The sequence below is a fragment of the Indicator indicator genome, chromosome 35, assembly GCF_027791375.1.
Source record: "Indicator indicator isolate 239-I01 chromosome 35, UM_Iind_1.1, whole genome shotgun sequence".
Classification (NCBI taxonomy): domain Eukaryota; kingdom Metazoa; phylum Chordata; class Aves; order Piciformes; family Indicatoridae; genus Indicator; species Indicator indicator.
Genome location: NC_072044.1, coordinates 3,247,067 through 3,268,034, shown reverse-complemented (window position 1 = coordinate 3,268,034; position 20,968 = coordinate 3,247,067). Strand labels below are relative to the sequence as shown.

The 20,968-nt window shown below is 48.6% G+C and overlaps 1 protein-coding gene across 2 annotated transcripts in view; it reads left to right on the top strand.

Moving 5' to 3' along the window:
* The window catches only part of SRGAP2 (SLIT-ROBO Rho GTPase activating protein 2), a 115,108-nt gene extending 99,093 nt beyond the window's left edge, over positions 1–16,015 (top strand). For both annotated transcript variants that reach the window (XM_054395958.1, XM_054395959.1), the window contains exons 18-22: positions 3,614–3,693; positions 6,779–6,959; positions 8,859–9,005; positions 11,554–11,881; positions 15,632–16,015. In XM_054395958.1, the coding sequence (XP_054251933.1) occupies positions 3,614–3,693; positions 6,779–6,959; positions 8,859–9,005; positions 11,554–11,881; positions 15,632–16,015 (1,120 nt within the window). The remainder of the gene's footprint in view (positions 1–3,613; positions 3,694–6,778; positions 6,960–8,858; positions 9,006–11,553; positions 11,882–15,631) is intronic.
* The last annotated feature ends 4,953 nt before the right edge of the window (positions 16,016–20,968 follow it).

Below are 20,968 nucleotides of genomic sequence, written 5' to 3'. Positions count from 1 at the left end.
GCTATTCAGTTGTCAAACCCAGCTCACTTATCTTGAAGGGCAAGGTTGTGTAGGGATTTTCTTGAGTGTTGTGCTGTGGTGGCTGCCAAAATCCTTTGGTTTGTTTCTTTTCCCCCCCCCTTTTTTTTTTTTTTAATCTTTTCCTCCTGCTTTTGGCTTTTTTTCATTGTTGGTTTCTTTTTTTTTCTTCCCTGCTTGTCTCGAGTGCCTTTGCTTACAGACACAGGGGTCACTTGCAGCTGAACCTAGAAAGCTGTGGCATGGTTTAATTTTCAGGGCAGCAGTGCTGGTGGGGGGAGGGAGGGAGGGAGGGAGGGAGGAATGCAAAATCACCATTTGCAGCCAGCATAAAGCTCCAGAGGCCAGGCTGCCTGCTCAGTCTGAAAGCCACATCTGGAAACAATTCAGCCAGAGCGGCTCCTGTCATCTGGGGTGGAAGGTTTGGGGAGTGGGGGAAGGAAAGGAGGTGTTTGCTTTTCCTACTGGCCAAGCTGATCTCTCCCTCTGAAAATGAGGAATGTTAAAGTGTGTCCTGCTTTCCCCCACCACCCTCTGCTCCTTCCTTTTCTCCAGTGTTCTCAGGAATGCAAATGATTATTTTCCTCTCCTCAAATAAATAGATTTCCTGCAATGGAGTCACTCTGGTGACAGAGCTGCCTTGTTTCCCTGCCTATCAGCTCACTCCATGTCCATGTGGTGAGGAGTGGCTGCTCCATGCTTGCTGCAGAAGACTTGCCAGAGCCTCCTTTGGAAAGCCTCTTGAGTTTCTTACCCTTCACTCTGATGTTTTTAGCTGATGTTAGATAGGAGAGAATGGTGGAGAAGCAAAAGAATTGCAGGATCTTTGATGACCTGAAGGAAACACTGACAGGAGAGGCTTTTGTTTAACCCTGACAGGAGATTTTGTCCCTTCAGGTGAAGGGAATAAAGCTGTGAAGTGTGCAGGCCAGTGTGGGTGACACTCCACATGAGTTTGTGGGAGGCAAAGTGTCCTGGAAGGTGACACCAATTTTCCAAAGGCTTTTGGTTGGGTTTTTTTTTTTCATTGCCCTTCCTAACCAGCCTGACCTAAGACCTCACTAGGCAGAGACTGATAGAAGCCAGCAAGGGAGACTGCTTCATAAAGCCAGGAAGAAGCATTTGGTTCTTGTTCAAGCACTGATATTGCAGTAGTAGGTAGGTAGTTAGGTAGTTACAGGGTTCCAGGAGGGCACAAACAGGAGCCCAGGAGGCTCCATCTGAAGAGGAGAAACTTCTTTGCTGTGAGGGTGCTGGAGGCCTGGAGCAGACTGCCCAGAGAGGTTATGGAGTCTCCTTCCCTGGAGGGATTGCAACTCCCCCTGGCCATTGTGATCCTGGGCAAGCTGCTTTAGCAGGGGCTTAGACTGAGTGATCTCCAGAGGTCCCTTCCAACCCCTACCATGCTGGGATTCTGTGATCTGAGCCCAGGAGTCCTGCACAGTGGCACATGGGACCATCAGAATTGCAGGGAAGAAAACAGCTCCTGGGTGCTGCTCTTGCCCTGCAGCTCCTGGGTGCTGCTCTGGCCCTGCAGCTCCTGGGTGCTGCTCTGGCCCTGCATGCCTCTGGTGATTCCTGTTGCTTGTACTTTCATAGCCCTCAGGGTGAAACCCAGCAGCCTGACACTTCCCACTGCAGCTTCCTGGAGCTCAGATGTCTAAGAGCCAAGGAGGAGGGTTGTTTTTTTGTTTTTGTTTTTGGTTTTGATTTTGGTTTTTTTTTTTTTTTTTTTGGTGGAAAGTGGTGCTGGAGGCATGGCTAGGAGGAGCCACGTGGCCTGTGTGCAGGGTTGGGAGCTGAGATGCTGGCTGTATGCACCATGACTTCACTGTCTGCATGAAACCTTAGCCCTCGGTGCTGTGTTCCTCCTGGGACCCCCCCTTTGGCTGCAGATTCTTCTGTGAAGTTTATGAAGTAGCATAAAGGCTTTGGGAAAGGTTGGCTCCTGAGGTAGTGACTCAGAAGGTGGTGGGGCAGCTTTGTGTCACATGGATGAAGCATAATGAGAGACCAGAATTCATCAAACATTTCACCTCCTCCCCTTTGTCTTTTTTTTCCCCCCTGTTTTTTAAGAGGTGGATTGCCAAAGGGAGAGGACTTGACATCCCTGACCACTTATTTTAACCATTGCAAGGCCAGAATTGAGGGATGGAATCATGTGAAGAGAACTAAAAATCCCTTTCAATGAGTTACAGCAGCTCTGGAACTCAGGAGGTTTTATCTGAACAGGAGGAGAAACTTCTTTGGTGTGAGGCTGCTGGAGCCCTTGGGCAGGCTGCCCAGAGAGTCTCCTTCTCTGGGGAGATTCCCACCCCACCTGGTTATTGTGGTCCTGGGAAACCTGCTAGAGGGAGAAGACTTGACATCCATGGCCACTTATTTTAACCACTGCAAAGCCAGAATGGGGATGGAACTGTGTGAAGAGAATTAAAAATCTCTTTCAATGAGTTAGAGCAGCTCTGGGGGAGCTGCCTGGTAGAAGCAGTGGAGCCTCCTCCAGTCTCCTTTCTGCTGCTGTCCTGAGGGAGCTGCTCCTGCAGCTGCTTTGGTTGTCACTTGTTGTCTATTGATCCTTTTAAAGCTTTTTCTTGGTGCCAAACATCAGTGAGCACTTTGGGTGGTTTGGGTGCTCTGTAAATAAAGCTTGCAGGCAATTCAGCTGGCTGGGGGAGTCCTTCAGTGGAATGAATGGGACAGATTAAGGCTGGGATGAAAGGGAAGGGATGGAGATGACAAACTCAGGCCTGGAGATAGGAATTGAGAACTGATTTCCCCCAGGAAGTGGCAGCAATCTCATCAGTCATCTAATGAGCTAATTAGAGCAACAGAGACTACAGCTAAGGGAATAATTTGGGCATGGCAGAGAGGAGCTAAGTCCAACATGCCACTGCTGTCTGACTCTGAGTGTCTCCAGAGGTTGGAAGATCTGGAAGTTGGACTTTGCTGATGGCACACAGGAAGGTTAACGAAGATGTTTGGTTTTGCTTGAGCAAATAAGAGCTGAGCTGGAGGTTTAGAGCCAGGGACTTCAAGATGTGCAAATGCAGCCATCAAGTGTCTGTCAGAGTGGAAGCTAGAGACTGACTTCTGGTAGGGCTGCTCCTGGTTTTCCAGGGTGAGGAAGGGACTGGAGCATCTCTCAGAGGAGGAAAGGCTGAGAGCCCTGGGGCTGTTGAGCCTGGAGAGCAGAGCAGCCCCAGAGGGAATCTTGTTTATAAATACTGAAGGGTGGGTGTCAAGAGGAAGGGGCCAGGCTCTTTGCAGTGGTGTCCTCTGATAGGACAGAGGGCAGTGGATGCAGACTGGAACCCAGAAGGTTCCATCTGAACAGGAGGAGAAAATTCTTTGGTGTGAGGCTGCTGGAGCCCTGGAGCAGGCTGCCCAGAGAGGTTGTGGAGTCTCCTTCTCTGGAGACTTTCAAGACCCATCTGGATCCATTCCTGGGTGATCCTGCTTTAGCAGGGGGGGTTGGATGGGTGATATTTAGAGGTCCCTTCCAACCCCTGCTGTTCTATGATGCTTTGAGAGCTGTGAACAAGAAAGCTCCATTCCTGCCCCTGACCAGCACCATCTCTGTTTCCTTCTGTTGCAGCGAAAGTCCTCATGGAGAGAGAGCCTCAGCAGAAGACTCAGTTCAGGATGTCACAGCTGAACACCACACCAGTGATGATGGTATGCAGAGGCTGTTCCTTCCTTGGGTAACTGGTGCAGGCTGTTGGGGGGGAGGCAGAGGAGACAGTGCCTTGCTGGTGAAGTTCAAAGTTGGCTCCAAAGTGGAGTTTCAAGCAGAAGAGTCACTTGAAAGAGGCCTCTGATCCTGTCACTTCTTCCCTGGGAGAAGAGACCAACCCCTGCCTGGCTCCAGCCTGCTTTCAGGGAGTTGTAGAGAGGTCTCCCCTTGGCCTCCACTTCTCCAGACTGAACATCCCCAGCTCCCTCAGCTGCTCCTCACCAGTGAAGCTGTCACTCCTCCTCCTGAAGCCAAGCTATCATCCCAACCACCTTCCCTGGAGGAAGGGATCAGTTTTGGGGCTGGGAGAAGAGGTTGTGTTTTGCAGAGCATCCCTGCTGTCCCCATCAGCCTTGCTGGAGGAGTGGACACTCAGGTTTGGGACACACAGAGGGGAGGTCAGGAAGGACCAGCAGGTTGTGTGTTCAATTGTGTGTGTGAGTGGAAAGGTTTCAAACTGCAGCTTTCCTGTGCATGGGCTGGCAGGGAGGAGTGTTTGCCTTGCTGCTCTCTATTCACACAGCTTGCTTCTCTGAGTAGAAGTGTAGTAGGAAAAAAAAAAAACAACAAAAAAAAAAAGCTACTGGAAATTAGAGTCTAAAAATCATTTCTCTGGCTGAAAGCCAGAGTCCTAAAAAGCAAATTGGAAACATAAGAAACCTGAGGGCTGTACTCATCTGGAACAATAAACACTTCTTAATGAAACCAAACCACTCTCCCACCCCCTTCCTAGTCAGAGGGGGACACCAAAACCCAGCCTCTTGGTGTCTTTAGTGTTCTGGAGATGCTGGCTCCAAGGGCAAAAGAAGCAAGAGGAAGGAGGAGGAGCCCAAAGCAGTGACCATGTGGTGTGGGGAGGCTGGAGCAGGGCACCTCTCAGGAGCTGCAAACGTGGCCCAGGGTTTTTTTCACCCTCACAAGAGTCCCACTGGTTGCTGAGGGCTGATAGTGAGGTTTGTGTGAGGCTGAGGTGTGTGACTTGGACAGATTGCTGAGCTTAGAAATGGAGAAGTTCATTGCTGGGGGCTTGAGGGAGCAGCTCCTGTTGCTGCTTGCCCTCAAGGCTTGGTCACTTTGTGCTTTGGAGCTGCAGGTGCTGGCTGGGGCCCTTTGGTGAGGATGCTTCTGCTCTCTGATGGATTCCATCCTGAGCTTCAGCACCCTCCAGCTGGATTGACACTTTATTTCCTCAAGCCCAGCTCCCACCTTGCCTGCTGCTGAGCAGCCTTGGAGACCTAATTCTTGAGCCTGTGCTCTTCCAAGGAATAATTCATAGAATTGTTCCAGCTAGAAAAGCCCTCTGAGTCCAGCCATCAACCCAACACCTCCATGGCCACTGAACCATAGCCCCAGGTGCCATCAACACCTCCAGGGATGGGGACTCCACCACCTCCCTGGGCAGCCTCTTCCAATCCCTGACCACTCTTGCAGCAAAGACATTTTTTCTAGTTTCCAACCTAGCCCTCTCCTGGCACGATTTCAGGCCAGTTCCTCTCTTCCTATCACCTGATACTAGAGAGGAGACCAATCCCCACCTCACTCCAACCTCCTTTCAGGGACTTGGAGAGAGCAATGAGGTCTCCCCTCAGCCTCCTCTTCTCCAGTCTAAACAACCCCAGGTCCTTCAGCTGCTCCTCACCAGCTCTGTTCTCCAGACCCTTCACCAGTTTTGTTGCCCTTCTGAAAGAGGAACTTCCCAAAGCTGTGGCTGGCATTTGGCCTTCCAGCCCATTTTGGGTGCCTCTTGCACTGCAGAAGCTTTTTTATGCTGCAGAGGTCTCTGTATGAAATTTCCCATCACAGATCCCTTTCTGCAGGAAGGAACTTGATCTCCATGGACTGCTTGGCAGTGTTAAAGCTTCTTCAGAGTAATTAGAGGGCTGAAGTCCACTGGGGCCATGTGGCTGAGCTCATCTCCATTCCCTTGATACCTGCCTAGAATTGGGAGCTGGCTTAAAATAGATTTAGATGGAAGCACTGCCAGATTTTCCCAAGTATTAAAAAAATAATCCAGGTGAATTTCATTTTGATTTTCCCCAGTGTCTGAAGGCCTCCAGTGTCCTTCTGCCTCATATCTGAGGCAGATATCCCCTACAGGGACCCAGATTAGTGGCTGGCTGCAGACACAGCATGGCTCTGGTTCTTCTGTGACCTTTTCAAGGAGGAGCAGTTGGGTTTGGACTGCGTTGTGCAGTTCCAAGCACAGAGCCAGATGGATTTGGGGCAGGCTGAACATCTCCAAGCTCAGAGCAGTCACACTTGGGGCAGGTTGAGCATCTCCAGGCTCAGAGCAGTCACACTTGGGGCAGGTTGAACATCTCCAAGCTCAGAGCAGTCACACTTGGGGCAGGTTGAACATCTCCAAGCTCAGAGCAGTCACATTTGGGGCAGGTTGAGCATCTCCAAGCTCAGAGCAGTCACACTTGAGGCAGGTTGAACATCTCCAAGCTCAGAGCAGTCACACTTGGGGCAGGTTGAACATCTCCAAGCTCAGAGCAGTCACACTTGGGGCAGGTTGAACATCTCCAAGCTCAGAGCAGTCACACTTGGGGCAGGTTGAACATCTCCAGGCTCAGAGCAGTCACATTTGGGGCAGGTTGAGCATCTCCAAGCTCAGAGCAGTCACACTTGGGGCAGGTTGAACATCTCCAGGCTCAGAGCAGTCACACTTGGGGCAGGTTGAACATCTCCAAGCTCAGAGCTGTCATTCTTAGGACAGGTTGAACATCTCCAAGCTCAGAGCTGTCATTCTTAGGACAGGTTGAACATCTCCAAGCTCAGAGCAGTCACACTTGGGGCAGGTTGAGCATCTCCAAGCTCAGAGCAGTCACTCTTAGGACAGGTTGAACATCTCCAAGCTCAGAGCAGTCACACTTGAGGCATATTCAAGGGGTTGCCCTCTGACTCTTCTTCCCGCAGCCACCCTTGTTGCTCCATTCCATGCTTTGCTGGTGGCTTTGAGCTGTTGAATTCCTCCTGGGGCCCAAGTGCTTGGTGAATGATGGTTTCTTCCCTTCTGTCTCCTAGAGTGTGAGCCCATAGAAGCCATAGCCAAGTTTGACTACGTTGGCAGGACTGCCCGGGAGCTGTCCTTCAAGAAGGGAGCTTCTCTCTTGCTCTACCAACGAGCCTCAGACGACTGGTGGGAGGGACGCCACAATGGCATCGATGGCCTCATCCCTCACCAGTACATCGTGGTCCAAGACACGTATGTGACCCCCTGGGAGCCCCTCCCTGCATGGTGGCCTTGCTTAAAAACTCAGCTGTGGAGTTGGGAGGGTTGGGGTCAAGGCGTTGGAATCAAACCGGGGAGAGTTCAGCCTTGGAGCTTCCCTGCAGGAAGGGAGGCCTCCTGGAGCAAGCAGAGCTCTGTAGGTGTCCACACAACTGTGCAGGGGTGGTGTGAGGTTGGTCTTATCCATGGAGGTGTGATGTGAGGTTGGTTTCGTCCATAGAGGTATCATGGACACACGCAGTGCTGGTCCTGGGCACACAGTGCTGCTGTCCTGGTCCTGGGCTCACACAGGGCTGATGTCCTGATCCTGGGCTCACACAGTGCTGGTCCTGGGCATGCACAGTGCTGGTCCTGGGCACGCACAGTGCTGGTCCTGGGCACACACAGTGCTGGTGTGCTGGTCCTGGGCACACACAGTGCTGGTGTGCTGGTCCTGAGCATGCACAGTGCTGGTGTGCTGGTCCTGAGCATGCACAGTGCTGGTGTGCTGGTCCTGAGCATGCACAGTGCTGGTCCTGGGCACACACAGTGCTGGTGTCCTGATCCTGGGCATGCACAGTGCTGGTGTGCTGGTCCTGAGCATGCACAGTGCTGGTCCTGGGCACACACAGTGCTGGTGTGCTGGTCCTGGGCACGCACAGTGCTGGTGTGCTGGTCCTGAGCATGCACAGTGCTGGTCCTGGGCACACACAGTGCTGGTGTCCTGGTCCTGGGCATGCACAGTGCTGGTCCTGGGCACACACAGTGCTGGTGTCCTGATCCTGGGCTCACACAGTGCTGGTCCTGGGCTCACACAGTGCTGGTGTGCTGGTCCTGGGCATGCACAGTGCTGGTCCTGGGCACACAGTGCTGGTGTCCTGATCCTGGGCATGCACAGTGCTGGTGTCCTGATCCTGGGCATGCACAGTGCTGGTGTCCTGGTCCTGAGCATGCACAGTGCTGGTCCTGGGCACACACAGTGCTGGTGTGCTAGTCCTGGGCACGCACAGTGCTGGTCCTGGGCACACACAGTGCTGGTCCTGGGCACACACAGTGCTGGTGTGCTAGTCCTGGGCATGCACAGTGCTGGTCCTGGGCACACACAGTGCTGGTGTCCTGGTCCTGGGCATGCACAGTGCTGGTCCTGGGCACACACAGTGCTGGTGTCCTGATCCTGGGCTCACACAGTGCTGGTCCTGGGCTCACACAGTGCTGGTGTGCTGGTCCTGGGCATGCACAGTGCTGGTCCTGGGCACACAGTGCTGGTGTCCTGATCCTGGGCATGCACAGTGCTGGTGTCCTGATCCTGGGCATGCACAGTGCTGGTGTCCTGGTCCTGAGCATGCACAGTGCTGGTCCTGGGCACACACAGTGCTGGTGTGCTGGTCCTGGGCATGCACAGTGCTGGTCCTGGGCACACACAGTGCTGGTCCTGGGCACACACAGTGCTGGTGTGCTAGTCCTGGGCACGCACAGTGCTGGTCCTGGGCACACACAGTGCTGGTCCTGGGCACACACAGTGCTGGTCCTGGGCACACACAGTGCTGGTGTGCTAGTCCTGGGCATGCACAGTGCTGGTCCTGGGCACACACAGTGCTGGTGTGCTAGTCCTGGGCACGCACAGTGCTGGTCCTGGGCACGCACAGTGCTGGTCCTGGGCACGCACAGTGCTGGTGTGCTGGTCCTGGGCTCACACAGTGCTGGTCCTGGGCACACAGTGCTGGTGTGCTGGTCCTGGGCACACACAGTGCTGGTGTGCTGGTCCTGGGCTCACACAGTGCTGGTCCTGGGCACACAGTGCTGGTGTGCTGGTCCTGGGCACACACAGGTGGTGGTTGAGATCTGTTGCTGCTGGTCCTGTTCTGGTTGTGACTTCCTTCCCTCCCTCCCCAGTGAGGATGGTGTCTCGGAACGATCCAGTCCGAAGTCTGAAATAGAAATCAATTCTGAGCCCCCAGAAGAAAAAGTGACTGCCAGAGCTGGTGCCAGCTGCCCAAGTGGGGGTCACGTTGCAGATATTTACCTTGCAAACATCAACAAGTAAGAGCAGCCTTGTGTCCCTTCACCTCCCTGTCCAGATGGTGGTGATGAGTCCAGTAGAGAGCCTAACTAACCATCACTGCCACCATTCTCCTCTGCTCCCCTTCCTCTACCCTGCTGCCATTTTGCTGTCCTCTCTGTCACCAGTGTGGCCAATGCTCGTTTAAAAGCCCTCTGCCTTCCCTTCCCTATCCCTGTGGTGCCATCTGTTCCTGTTTTCCCCAATATGTCCTGTTTTTGCTGAGCTGAGCACCCCAAGGGAGGGAGGGGAGCTCTTGCCATCACATCTTGCTGTTCCTTGTGGTGTTCTGTGAGCTGTGAGGTCTCCTTTGCATTTAACACCTTTTGCTTTCTGGGCTGGGGGCTGGGGGAGGGGGAAACAATTTCCTCAGGAGCTGGTGGCACAGTTTGTGCTGAATGATGTTACCTAAAGTCTCACCACCTGGCACTGCCTGTAACCTTCTGGTGTCTCTCCTCCAGCACTTCTCACCTGAGGGTTTACTAACCACATGCAGACACCTCCCTCTTGCTCTGACTTTCCTGCCTCAACCAGAAATTGTTTCTTTGGGCAGCATCATCATCATAGTGATGATGACAATGGTAATGATGATAATAATAATAATGATGATGATGATAAAAAGTAATAATAATAATAATAATTAGCAATAATAAGTAGTAGTAATAATAATAAGTAGTAAGAGTAATAAGTAGTGTAATAGTAATAAGTGGTAATGAGTAGTAATGGTAATGAGTAGTAATGGTAATGAGTAGTAATGGTAGTAAGTAGTAATGGTAGTAAGTAGTAATGGTAGTAAGTAGTAATAATAGTAGCCATAGTAATAATAGTAGCCATAATAATAAGTGGTAGTTATAATAATTAGTATTAATAATAATAAAGAGAAATTAATCTCAGACTAAATTTCCTCATCTGTTAATTCACTTTTCTAGCACTTATTTCCCCCCCCTCTTCCCCCATATCTTTCTGATTACTTCCTTAGTATTAAACTCCCCACCCCCCCTTACATCTCCCTCTTGTGCACTGAAGGTATTAATGTGCTAATTACAAGTTTGCTGGGAGTGGATATTTTTAACCTCCAGCTAATTGAGCAAAATGCAGTTTAGGAAAGGCAGTAAAGAGCAAATGCAGCCTGTGGGAAGCTTTGGACCTCCTCATCCCCTACACAGAACCTGGTCCTTAGCTGGTAGGGAGTCAGCAGAGCTCCATTGATACCTAGGAAGACTTAGATCTGTGTCAGCTTGGGGGCCAGGCTTTCTTTGATGCTCTTTGCTGTCTGAGCCACTGAATGATGCCACTCTGCCAGTCAGGGAAAGATTTGTGTCATGACCAGAGCTGTGTTGGAGCTTCACCATCTGCTGCTTTCAGTTGTGTTGTGTGTAGTGGTGTTAAGAAGCCTTCGTAATGTCCCCTCCAGTATTTTTGTAACATATCTTTTCTTCTTTTTTTTTTTTTTTCCTTCCCTTTTAGTAGGGAAACTGATATTTAGCAACAGTAGCATAAGACTCATTTTGTTGTTTTTTCTTTAGGAATGAATCTCCTGACCTATGTGAGAACAGACTTGAGCCAAATTAAATCAGATGGTTTCGCAGTGACAGTTGTGCCACCCACTGAGTTATTGTTTGGATGCCAAACAAACAAACAAAAATAATAAAAAAAAAAAAAGTCCTACTGGAGTTCCCATTTCCTTGCAGTTATTCATGGGGCTGGTGCTATGTAGAAATGGATCCTTCCCTGTATATTGGATGCCAAGCTTCAGACCTATGGCATAAAGTATTCTGCTGCATTGGCCCTTCCCTATGATTCGAGTGGAACTGTGCTGCCAGACCTGCATGGTGCTGGGTAGAAACTAAATTGTCTGGACCAGCTCCTCCATTTGCCAGCATCTTTGGGATGGTTTTGGGTTTTTGTTTTTTTTTTTTTTGGTCTAACTGTAAGCCCTACGTAGCTCATGCCTTGTGGTCCTGCAAAAACAATGAAAAAAAGAAACATCTCTGTTCCCACCAGCACATACTGGAAATGATCACTAAGCCCCCAGCCCATGGGGGTTCTTTGCTTGCCAGTCTCTGAAAATAACAACTTGATGCCTTGGGCCTGGGAGCTTAGTAGACTTCTACTGTGTCCTCCAGTCAAAAAGATTGTAGCTCTGCTCTTCTAATGTAATAAAAACACATCATCAAAACCTGTCAATGGCACAGAGGGTGTTGTGTTTTGTTCTGGTTTGGTTTGTTTTTTTGTTCAGATCTAAATATCTTTTCCTCTTTACCAAGTTACTGATGTTCCAGCCAAGTTTTCTGGGTTGGTGGTGGGTTTTTTTGAGCGTGCCCAGCTGCCAGAAGCTCCCTGAGGTGTTAAACTGTAATGGTTTCTCACTCCCCTGCTTCCTCGTTTTGGGTGTATTTGTAATCTGCTGGGTATCTTTGTGTCTCTTCCCCTTGTCCTCTGTGTTGTTTTTTTGGGGGAAAGTGGGGGGTTGTCTTCAGGTTTTTACAGCCCTGCTTGTATTGACTTGTTTTGCTTTTGTGACTGAAGGCAAAGAAAGAAACCAGAGTCAGGCAGCATCAGAAGAGCCTTCCGTCAAAGTGACAGCCATGGACTAGGTAGTTCAATGGCAGAACCAGCCTCCCCAGGAGCCATAGCCGGTTCCAGACCCTCATCTCAGCCCATTATGAGCCAAAGTCTTCCCAAGGAGGTGCCAGACAAATGCTCCATCAGTGGCCACGGCAGCCTCAATTCTATCAGCCGCCACTCGTCGCTGAAGAACAGGATGGAGAGCCCCCAGATCCGCAAGGCTGTGACCGCAGGCAGGTCCAAGAGCTTCAACAACCATCGGCCCATGGACCCCGAGGTCATTGCACAGGTAAAGAGCAGTGCCTGCCTTGGAAGATTTGCTTTGGAAGCTGAAAAGGTGCTGAGCACAATGAGGTGCTTGAACGTGAAGCCTGATTTAATCTCTGCTTCCCTTCCCTTCCCTTCCCCTCGGTGCAATATTAACTTACTCCACAGCTTGAGTCTAGGCTTTCAGCCTGGCTTTGTCCAAGTCACTGAGGCTGCTTTCATCAGTGAAGGGAATCAGGCAGCTCCTCCCTCCAGCAAAAACTTGGCCCTCTTCACGAGTCAGAATTTAGTTTCAGTAATAAAAAGTCCCCCACGTGTACTGCAGAAAGTCAGACAGGTTCCAGAGCTGGCAGCACAAAAAAAAAATAAAAATCAACCATGAGAGCTACAAGACAGGAAAAGAGTCAAATATTCTCCTGTCAGCTGGGCAAACTTGCCTGTGGTTAGGCATTGGAAGCATGTGGAGCAGTGCAGTCAAAATACCAGCAGGCTGCTGAGCTGTGCAGTGCTCACAGGAGCATCTTCCTACGCTCACAGGGTCCAGGGTGTGATCAGGAAGAAGCTTTGGCCATAATGCTGCTGGCTTTCAGTGATGGTTCATCAGACAACTGCCTTCAGACACGAGCAGGCTGCTGGTGTGAGCAGCTGGGCTTGAGCTCTGCCTTGGGACCAGCTCCACACACTGACCAGACAATGAGGAAAGCAGCTTCTCCCCTTCCTGCTGCACTGCTTCAAGGAAAAAATCTTAGTGAGGTTTTTTTAGGCTTTGCTGGCTCTGGCACAGAGCAGTTCAGTACAGACTCTTTGTCTCTCTGCATCCCTCTACCTAGAGACTTGTCCCATTCCTGTGTCACTGCAGCAGTGACATCTCTGCATCCCTGTACCCAGAGACCTGTCCCTGTGTCACTGCAGCAGTGACATCTCTGCATCCCTGTACCCAGAGACTGTCCCTGTGTCACTGCAGCATTGACATCTCTGCATCCCTGTACCCAGAGACCTGTCCCTGTGTCACTGCAGCATTGACATCTCTGCATCCCTGTACCCAGAGACCTGTCCCTGTGTCACTGCAGCATTGACATCTCTGCATCCCTGTACCCAGAGACCTGTCCCTGTGTCACTGCAGCATTGACATCTCTGCATCCCTGTACCCAGAGACCTGTCCCTGTGTCACTGCAGCATTGACATCTCTGCATCCCTGTACCCAGAGACCTGTCCCTGTGTCACTGCAGCAGTGACATCTTTGCCATCCCTGCCTCTGTGGTTTCCCAAGCAGCAGAAGAAAACAACTGAAAGATTTCAATTTGAACAAGTGACAGCTACTACTGTATGTGTGTGGGGGGGAATGTCAATAGAAGAGATTTCCCCTCTTCCATGCAGGCTCTTCCCTTTCTCCAAGCTGTTGGATATGCCTGCACATGCAGGGTGCCTGTACCAACTGTTTCCAGTATGCATGGATCTATCTAAAGCCAAGGAATGCTGCCTCTCAGATTACAAAGACCTGACTTCTCTGCCTGCTTCAGCAGCCTGTGGGTTTCTCAGGAGCTGGGGGGATGGAAGCTATGTGAAAATTCAACATCATTTCTATTGCCCAAACAGCAGCATCAAGTAATAAGAGCCAGCTAAAAATCTGCTCTGTGCTCTGATGGAATACTCTGATTTTGCCATTAGGAATATCTTCAGCCCATTTATTCCAGGGGAATTATGATCTATGGTTCTTGTTGCCTTCATATTTCATTGTCCTTCCAAAAAGGCTTGGGTTGACATAAATCAGTTTGGTTTTTCAATTAACTGAAGTTGTTCTGTCTCCTCTCCCTGCCAGAGGGGTAACTCCATTGTTTGCACTGGAGAAGAGGCTGAGGAGAGAAAAAAGAGGAGGAAAGGGAAAAAAAAAATAGCGGGGGGGGGGGGGGAAAGCTGTTAAATGAGAATTTCTGTCTGCCCTGCAGTGCCTGTTCAGAAAGCATCTCACATTCATCCTGCCTTTTACATATTTTCCCTAACTTCATAAGTTAAAATCTGCCTGGCCTCAAGATAGACCCAGAGGTGTCAGATTTCTGTCTCTGGTTTCTTCCCCCATTCCTTGACTGATTTACCTTCCCCATCCCCTGAAAAAAAAAGAAAAAAACCCCAAACCTCTAAGGAAGCTAAAAAGCTGCAGCCAAGCTGTGAGTCACAGAAAGGCCTCTGCTCTCCACTGAGTTCTGTGCACCACTGGGCTCCCCAGCATGGGCTGCAGCCAACCTGGAGGTCCTACAGCTGAGAACCAAACAAAGCCAGGTTTGGATCTCAAAGCTCTCTTTGTGTTTGTTTGGTAATAACTGTAAGAGTGTAGAAAGGGAAAGGGAAGTCCCAGCTTCTATTTCTCTGTCTTCTGGGTTTTCCAAAGCATTAAAAATTAACTTGGCAGTGTTAACTTTATGGTTGCACTTGGTGAGCTTCCAGTATTGAAAGGGGGCTACAGGAGAGCTGGAGAGGGACTTTGTGCAAAGGTGAGGAGTGACAGGACGAGGGGTGGTGGAAGGAGCTGGATTGAGATCAGACATTAGGAAGAAGTTCTTCCCCATGAGGCTGGTGAGGCACTGGAGCAGGTTGCCCAGAGAAGTTGTAGAGGCTCCAAGCCTAGAAGTGTTCAAGGCCAGGCTGGATGAGGCCCTGAGCAACCTGGGCTGGTGGGAGGTGTCTCTGCCCATGGCAGGGGGTTGGAACTGGATGAGCTTTGAGGTCTGGAATTGAATGATCTTTAGGTCCCTTCCAACCCAAACCATTCCATGATCTTAAGAGTCCTTTCCACCCTAAATGGTTCTATGATTCTGTAGCTTTCTGGGAAAGGCTGACAGGAAAAGCAGGGGGACAGCAAGAGCAGAGATGGATATCAGTTTTGGTGTATGGATCCTCAGCCTTGATCCTTTCTTCAAGAACTTGCTCTCCTGAACCTCAAGTCCCAAATAAAAATCCCAGAATGGAACCTCAGGCCTTGCATCACACAATTTCAATAGTCATTTTGGGGTTGTCTTTGAAGTCCAAGCAGGAGCAGTGGAGGACTGGAGGAGCATTGAGAAAGTTCTAGATAATATTTTGCTGCCTGTTGATGGAAAATGTTCCTGGTGGTTGGCTCCCTGCTCCTGGTGTGGTTGGCTTCCTGCTCCTGGTGTGGTTGGCTTCCTGCTCCTGGTGTGGTTGGCTTCCTGCTCCTGGTGTGGTTGGCTCCCTGCTCCTGGTGTGGTTGGCTCCCTGCTCCTGGTGTGGTTGGCTCCCTGCTCCTGGTGTGGTTGGCTCCCTGCTCCTGGTGTGGCTGGCTCCCTGCTCCTGGTGTGGCTGGCTCCCTGCTCCTGGTGTGGTTGGCTCCTGCTCCTGGTGTTGGCTCCTGCTCCTGGTGGTTGGCTCCCTGCTCCTGGTGGTTGGCTCCCTGCTCCTGGTGGTTGGCTCCCTGCTCCTGGTGTGGTTGGCTCCCTGCTCCTGGTGTGGTTGGCTCCCTGCTCCTGGTGTGGTTGGCTCCCTGCTCCTGGTGTGGTTGGCTCCCTGCTCCTGGTGTGGTTGGCTCCCTGCTCCTGGTGGTTGGCTCCCTGCTCCTGGTGGTTGGCTCAGTACATTTTGGTGAGCAGTTCAGTGTCGGTTTCACTTTGACACCTAAAGGTCCTCAGCCCAGCAGCACCCAGGGTTGGTTTGGGTGTTGGTGTTTGCAGGCTGCAGACCCACAGGTCTCTCTCCAAGACTGACTTTCCTGTGCCTGGCTTCTGTTGCTCACTTTTGGTCTCTCTTTCTGTCTTTGCAGGACATCGAAGCTACCATGAACTCTGCTCTGAACGAGCTGCGGGAGCTGGAGAGGCAAAGCAGCGTAAAGCACACCCCAGATGTTGTCCTCGACACCCTGGAGCCTTTGAAAACCTCTCCAGTGGTAGCCCCCACCTCAGAACCTTCCAGCCCTCTGCACACTCAGATCCTCAAGGACACTGAGCCAGCTTTCCAGCGCAGTGCCAGCACAGCTGGAGACATCCCCTGCACCTTCCGACCCGTCAAGTCGGTCAAAATGGCCACCCAGGTGAAACCTCCTGCCACGAGGCCAAAACCTACAGTGTTCCCCAAAACAAATGCCACGAGCCCTGGTGTTGCCTCCTCTGCATCTCAGCAGCCTGCTGACAAGTCCTGTACTGTCTGATGAACTTGCTGCTGCTGCTCTCTGGATACCAACCACGTTGCTTCTTCAGGCGGAGAGACTCTGTTCAAAGCTGCTTCCCCCCGAAGGTTTGGTGGTGAACTCGCGGCTCTGAGTCGCTGGCAGCTCTTCCAGGGGTGACAAACCTCATCCCACGTATGTCTGGTGAGGCTAAACACCTCGTGCCACACTTTGGGAAATCCAGGATCCAGGTCACTGTGAAGCTGAGGAAGAAAAAAACAAAACAAAAGAGCCAAACAAAAGCAAGCGATGAGTTGGATCTTGGGTCGTAGTCGACGCCTCGTGGAAGGCAAACGTTTGGCCACTGCAAGAAGCATTTGGGTGGCAAATCCTGCTTTGGATTACTGGTGTAGTGACTTTCTAGAATTCTGTGTTTCATTTATCACAGGGAAACAATAGGATAGATTTTTAGTCTGCTGCATGTTTTGGTGCCCACTGTTCACGTGGAGCTTGGACATGCCTTGTTTCTTGTGCATTATTATTGTTCTCACGTTGCCCGCTGGTGCCACGGTGGTTAAGGGTCTGTCTTGACTTCCATCATATCCCCTGGTTTGGTTTGTTTGCTTCCCTCTCCCTTCCCCCCAGTTCCTCCCTGCTGGGGGTCAAAGTTTTTGGCCATCCAGCTTCATCATTTGTCAGGAAAAAGAAATAGTTGACTCTGGAAGACTCTTTAGATTTTTTTGTGGAGTTCTACGTACTGTGTGTCTGTGCAAATCTAAACCAAGTTGTTCCTCAGCTTTAGGAGCAGAGGAAGGAGCCCACTTGTTGGACAATCTGAGCTCTTTGCCTCCTTTTCCTCTCCCTGTATTTTTTGGTTTTTTTTTTTTAACGTTTTGGGTTTGTTTTTCCCATGGAATTTTCAGCCCTAAGGCTCTGCTGTGGTGTGTGGGCTCAGGAGACTGAATGTAGAAAGGAAAACAAAGCAAAGCGGTTACCTTTGGAGAAGTGAAGCATCCTCTGCTGGGAGCTGGGTGACTCAACGCACACATCCTCCTTCTGGATCACACCTCAAGATGGATCCTGACCAAAACCCCACTTGGACTCAAAAAAAAACCCCCAAACTTCCAGCCCAAGTTCCTAAGCTTTGCATCTTCTCCTTCTTTTTGGCTGCAAAAAAAAAAACAAACCCAAACTTCCAGCCCAAGTTCTCAAGCTTTGCATCTTCTCCCTCTTTCTGGGTGGCTGTGAACTGCTTTTTGTGGGGATCTCTGCTCTTGTAGAGCACTGCAGGAGGTGCTGCTGGTGGCAGCAGGTGGCTTCTGGAGTGGCTTCTCTGCATGGCTCTGGTAGACTGGAGTCGCCTCCATGGGATTCCTCAGACCCAGGAATGCGTTCTTGGTATTTATATGGTAGGCAGCAAAATGCTTCAGCCTCTAGTAGGCTGCAGGAACTCTTTTGTACTCTGCTGAAGAAATTCCCCCATTTCTAGCATTAATTTAATTTAAAATTAAAAGGAAAAACAATAATAATAAAAAAAGGCAGGAGCCCACTTTAGGAAGGTGAAGAAGACCTCCCAATCCTGCAGGAATGGAGACTGGCTGACCCTGAAGTTCACCTTGTTCCTAAACTTGACTGGGATTTAAAACCCAAGCTGCACATCTTAATGCTTTCATCAAAATCAATTCAGGCAAGGAGAAGAAAAAAAGAGGAAAAAAAACCAAAACAAAATCCCTTTTTTTCCTCTCCACTTCAGCTGGGCTGCTTTTAAATTTGGGGGCTCCTCATGCTTGGCTTCCTGGTGACTTGCCCCATCCTTTGAATTGGCAAAGGAGAAGAGGCAGAGCTTCTCAGAACAGTTTCTTCATGAGTCAGCAGGAAGAAATCATCCCCTGCAGGTCACTGAGGGTGGAATGAGCAGTCCCTGTCTACCCCTCCACCTCAGCAGATGCAGAGCACTGGTGGGGGTGAAGCCCACCCAATCCTCTCCATGCCCCTACTGAAGAAGATGTGCAACTTTGGGGAACACCAGGAAGATCTCAGCAAGAACTCTCCTCCTCAGTCCTTTCTGTAGCAGCAATTCCCCTCGGGAAGCACCTTGGTACATGTGGGACTACCCCTGGACCTCTCCTTCTCTCTTCCTCTCCCAATGGGAAGATCCCCAGCGGTGCACCCAGCAACCTTTGCTCTCAGGTTCTGATGGACTTTTGCCACCAAGGAACCACTTGTTCTTTTGGGGAAAGAGAAAAAAAAACAACAACAACATAGATTTAAACTTGGCTTTTTTTTTGCTCAGGCAGAACTTTTCTGGCATTTCCTTTTGAGTAGGGAGGGTTTTTCTTTTCTGTTTTCTTTGGTTTTGGCCATGGCATGGCCAAGGTTTTTCTGTGTCAAGAGCAGGCTCTCTGTACATTTTACTTCACCTCCTTTGTGCTGCCTTCTTTTCTTTCTATTTTCTTTTTTAATTTAATGCCTAGCATCCATGTTTCTAAGAATTCAGTGTCCAGCTACTCACAGCACATCTGGAGGAGGCTCTTTTTTTTTTTTTTTTTTTTTTGTTGTTGTTTTGTAGCTCCCTGAAGTATGAATGGAAATTGAGGTCAAGAAGACTTCAGGTGACTGTGACAGCAACTGGACCCTGTGCTTCTCTCTGGCATCCACAGCTCGGGGCACAATCCTGCCCTCAAGGGGAATAATTTAGCAGGAGGACCTCGTGCACTGAGCAACCCAACTGGAATCCTTGGTGTGCACTGTGATTGACGCTTAAAAACACTTACAGCAAGCAATATGGGAGGCTGAGGAGTGTCCTTCCTCTTCCCACGTGCTCCAGGTCTGGCCAGCCAGCAGAAGACTCAGACAGAGGAGGATAAAAACCAAGAGAAGGAAACTTTTTTTGGTTGGTTTTTTGGGGTTTTTTTGGCCTGTCTGCTTCACTCTGAGCACAAAAGGCTGAGGGGAGCCTTGGCCACCAGTGGCTGCAGGAGAGGTCTGGATGGAGAGACTTGGAAGTGGTGGTGCTGCTCCCTGCAGAACCAATGGGCAGCTTGTGGAGAGGGACAAGCAGGAGGCAGTGGTTTGCTTGGGGGAGGTTACCCAACGTTGCTTCATCTCTTCAGAAGAGGAAATAACTTTGTTCTTCCACGGGAAAGGCTCTCTCATGGCTTTTCTGTAACGTTTGTGTCACACAGAAGGCACAAAGGAGTGTTTGATAACTGGAATTAAAACATCTCTTGGCTTGGTATGGACAAGGGCTTCTTGTTCATCAGGGGTTGCATTGGAAGAATCCAAAGCAAAACTTTTAAAATAAAATTGGGGGGGGTGGTTGCTTTATTTTATCATATTTTATTTTATTATTTTATTTTATTTTGTTTGATTTTGTTTTATTTTGGTTTGGTTTGGTTTGGGTTTTATTTTTATTATTTTAATTTTATTTTTATTATACTTATTTTTATTGAATGTTTAATTTAATTTTATTTCAGTTATTTTTGTTATTTTTGTTATTTTTATTTTATTTTTATTTTTTCTTTTTGTTTTCTTTTTGTTTTATTTTAATTTTAATTTAATTTTTTAATTTTAATTTAATTTTATTTTTATTGTATTTTTATTTTACTTCTATTTTTTGTGGTTTTTTGTTTTCTTTTTATTTTATTTTTTAATTTTATTTTTATTTTATTTGATATTTAATTTTATTTTAGTTATTTTTGTTATTTTAATTTTACTTTATTTTTATTTATTTGTTATTTTTGTTTTAATTTTTTTTCTTTTTCTTTTATTTAATATTTTAGTTATTTTAATTTTATTTTATTTTATTATTTTTATTTATTTATTATTTCCATTTCCTTTTTGTTTTCTTTTTAATTTTATTTTTGTTTTTATTTTATTTAATATTTCATTTTAGTTATTTTTATTTTATTTTTATTTATTTTTATTTTCGGGGGGGTTTGTTTTCTTTTTGTTTTCTTTTTATTTTTATTTCATTTAATATTTCATTTTATTTTAGTTATTTTTATTTTATTTTTATTTATTTTTATTTTTGTTTTCTTTTTATTTTATTTTTTTTAATTTTTTTTATTTTATTTTATTTTTATCTTATTTTCATTTTAGGTGCTCCAATCCTGAATAGCTTCTGAAGCTTTCCTGGTGTTATTCCCTTAGCTGGGAATCGGAGCAGTGTGCTTCAATGGTTGCTAAATCTCTGCCTCTCCAAGGTCAATCCAAAGGCTCCCAGGCCATGGCTTTGTACATTTGTTCTTCGCTGTCAGAGCAGTGGGAGGTGACCACAGGCTCTCACTTTTCCCCTCTCTGCTGCATCTTCTACTTGCAATGGAAGTGATGAAATGTTTGGAGTGCACTGTGACAAGCAAGAAGCAAACCTTGGTGTATAGCTGTGTGTTTTGATAACCTGTTCAAAAGAGTCTTTGGGTTTCCTGTGATGAATACCTCATGTGTTGGGTTTTGGGGAGTTTCTGTTGATTTTTATTATGTTTTTTTTTTCTTTGTTGTTGGTGGTTGTTGTTGTTGTTTTGGTTGTTTGTTTTTGTTTTTTTTTTTTTAAGGCAAGATTGTTCTTGCACAAAAGTAGGTTAAGGTAACCGAGTTCTCATCCATTTATTTACTGAATCAAAACAGCTTCACTTGGGCAAGAAATTCCATCTGCTGTGCTTCCCCAACCTTGCACTTGGTACAGGGTGAGTGGTCACTGGGCTGCTCCCCAGAGCCCTTGGAAGAGCTCTTAGCAATATTCAGACAAAGGAGGTCCTTGCAGATGGAGTTTGCTGCCTTGTTTCTCTTCTTCTGTGCGTCGAAACCTCAAGTTCAGTTGAATGCTGTCTAGGCTTGGGGCTTTGTGAAAACATTTGAGAGCTGTTCAATAGAAATAAATGTCTCCAGTTAGCACTTCAGACCCTTTCCATCCGTGTACCTGGTCAGCTGGAACACTGCTACCTGATGAGAGAGGTCTTGAGGGGACACCTGAAGGAGAGTTTTCTCCTCAGCAGG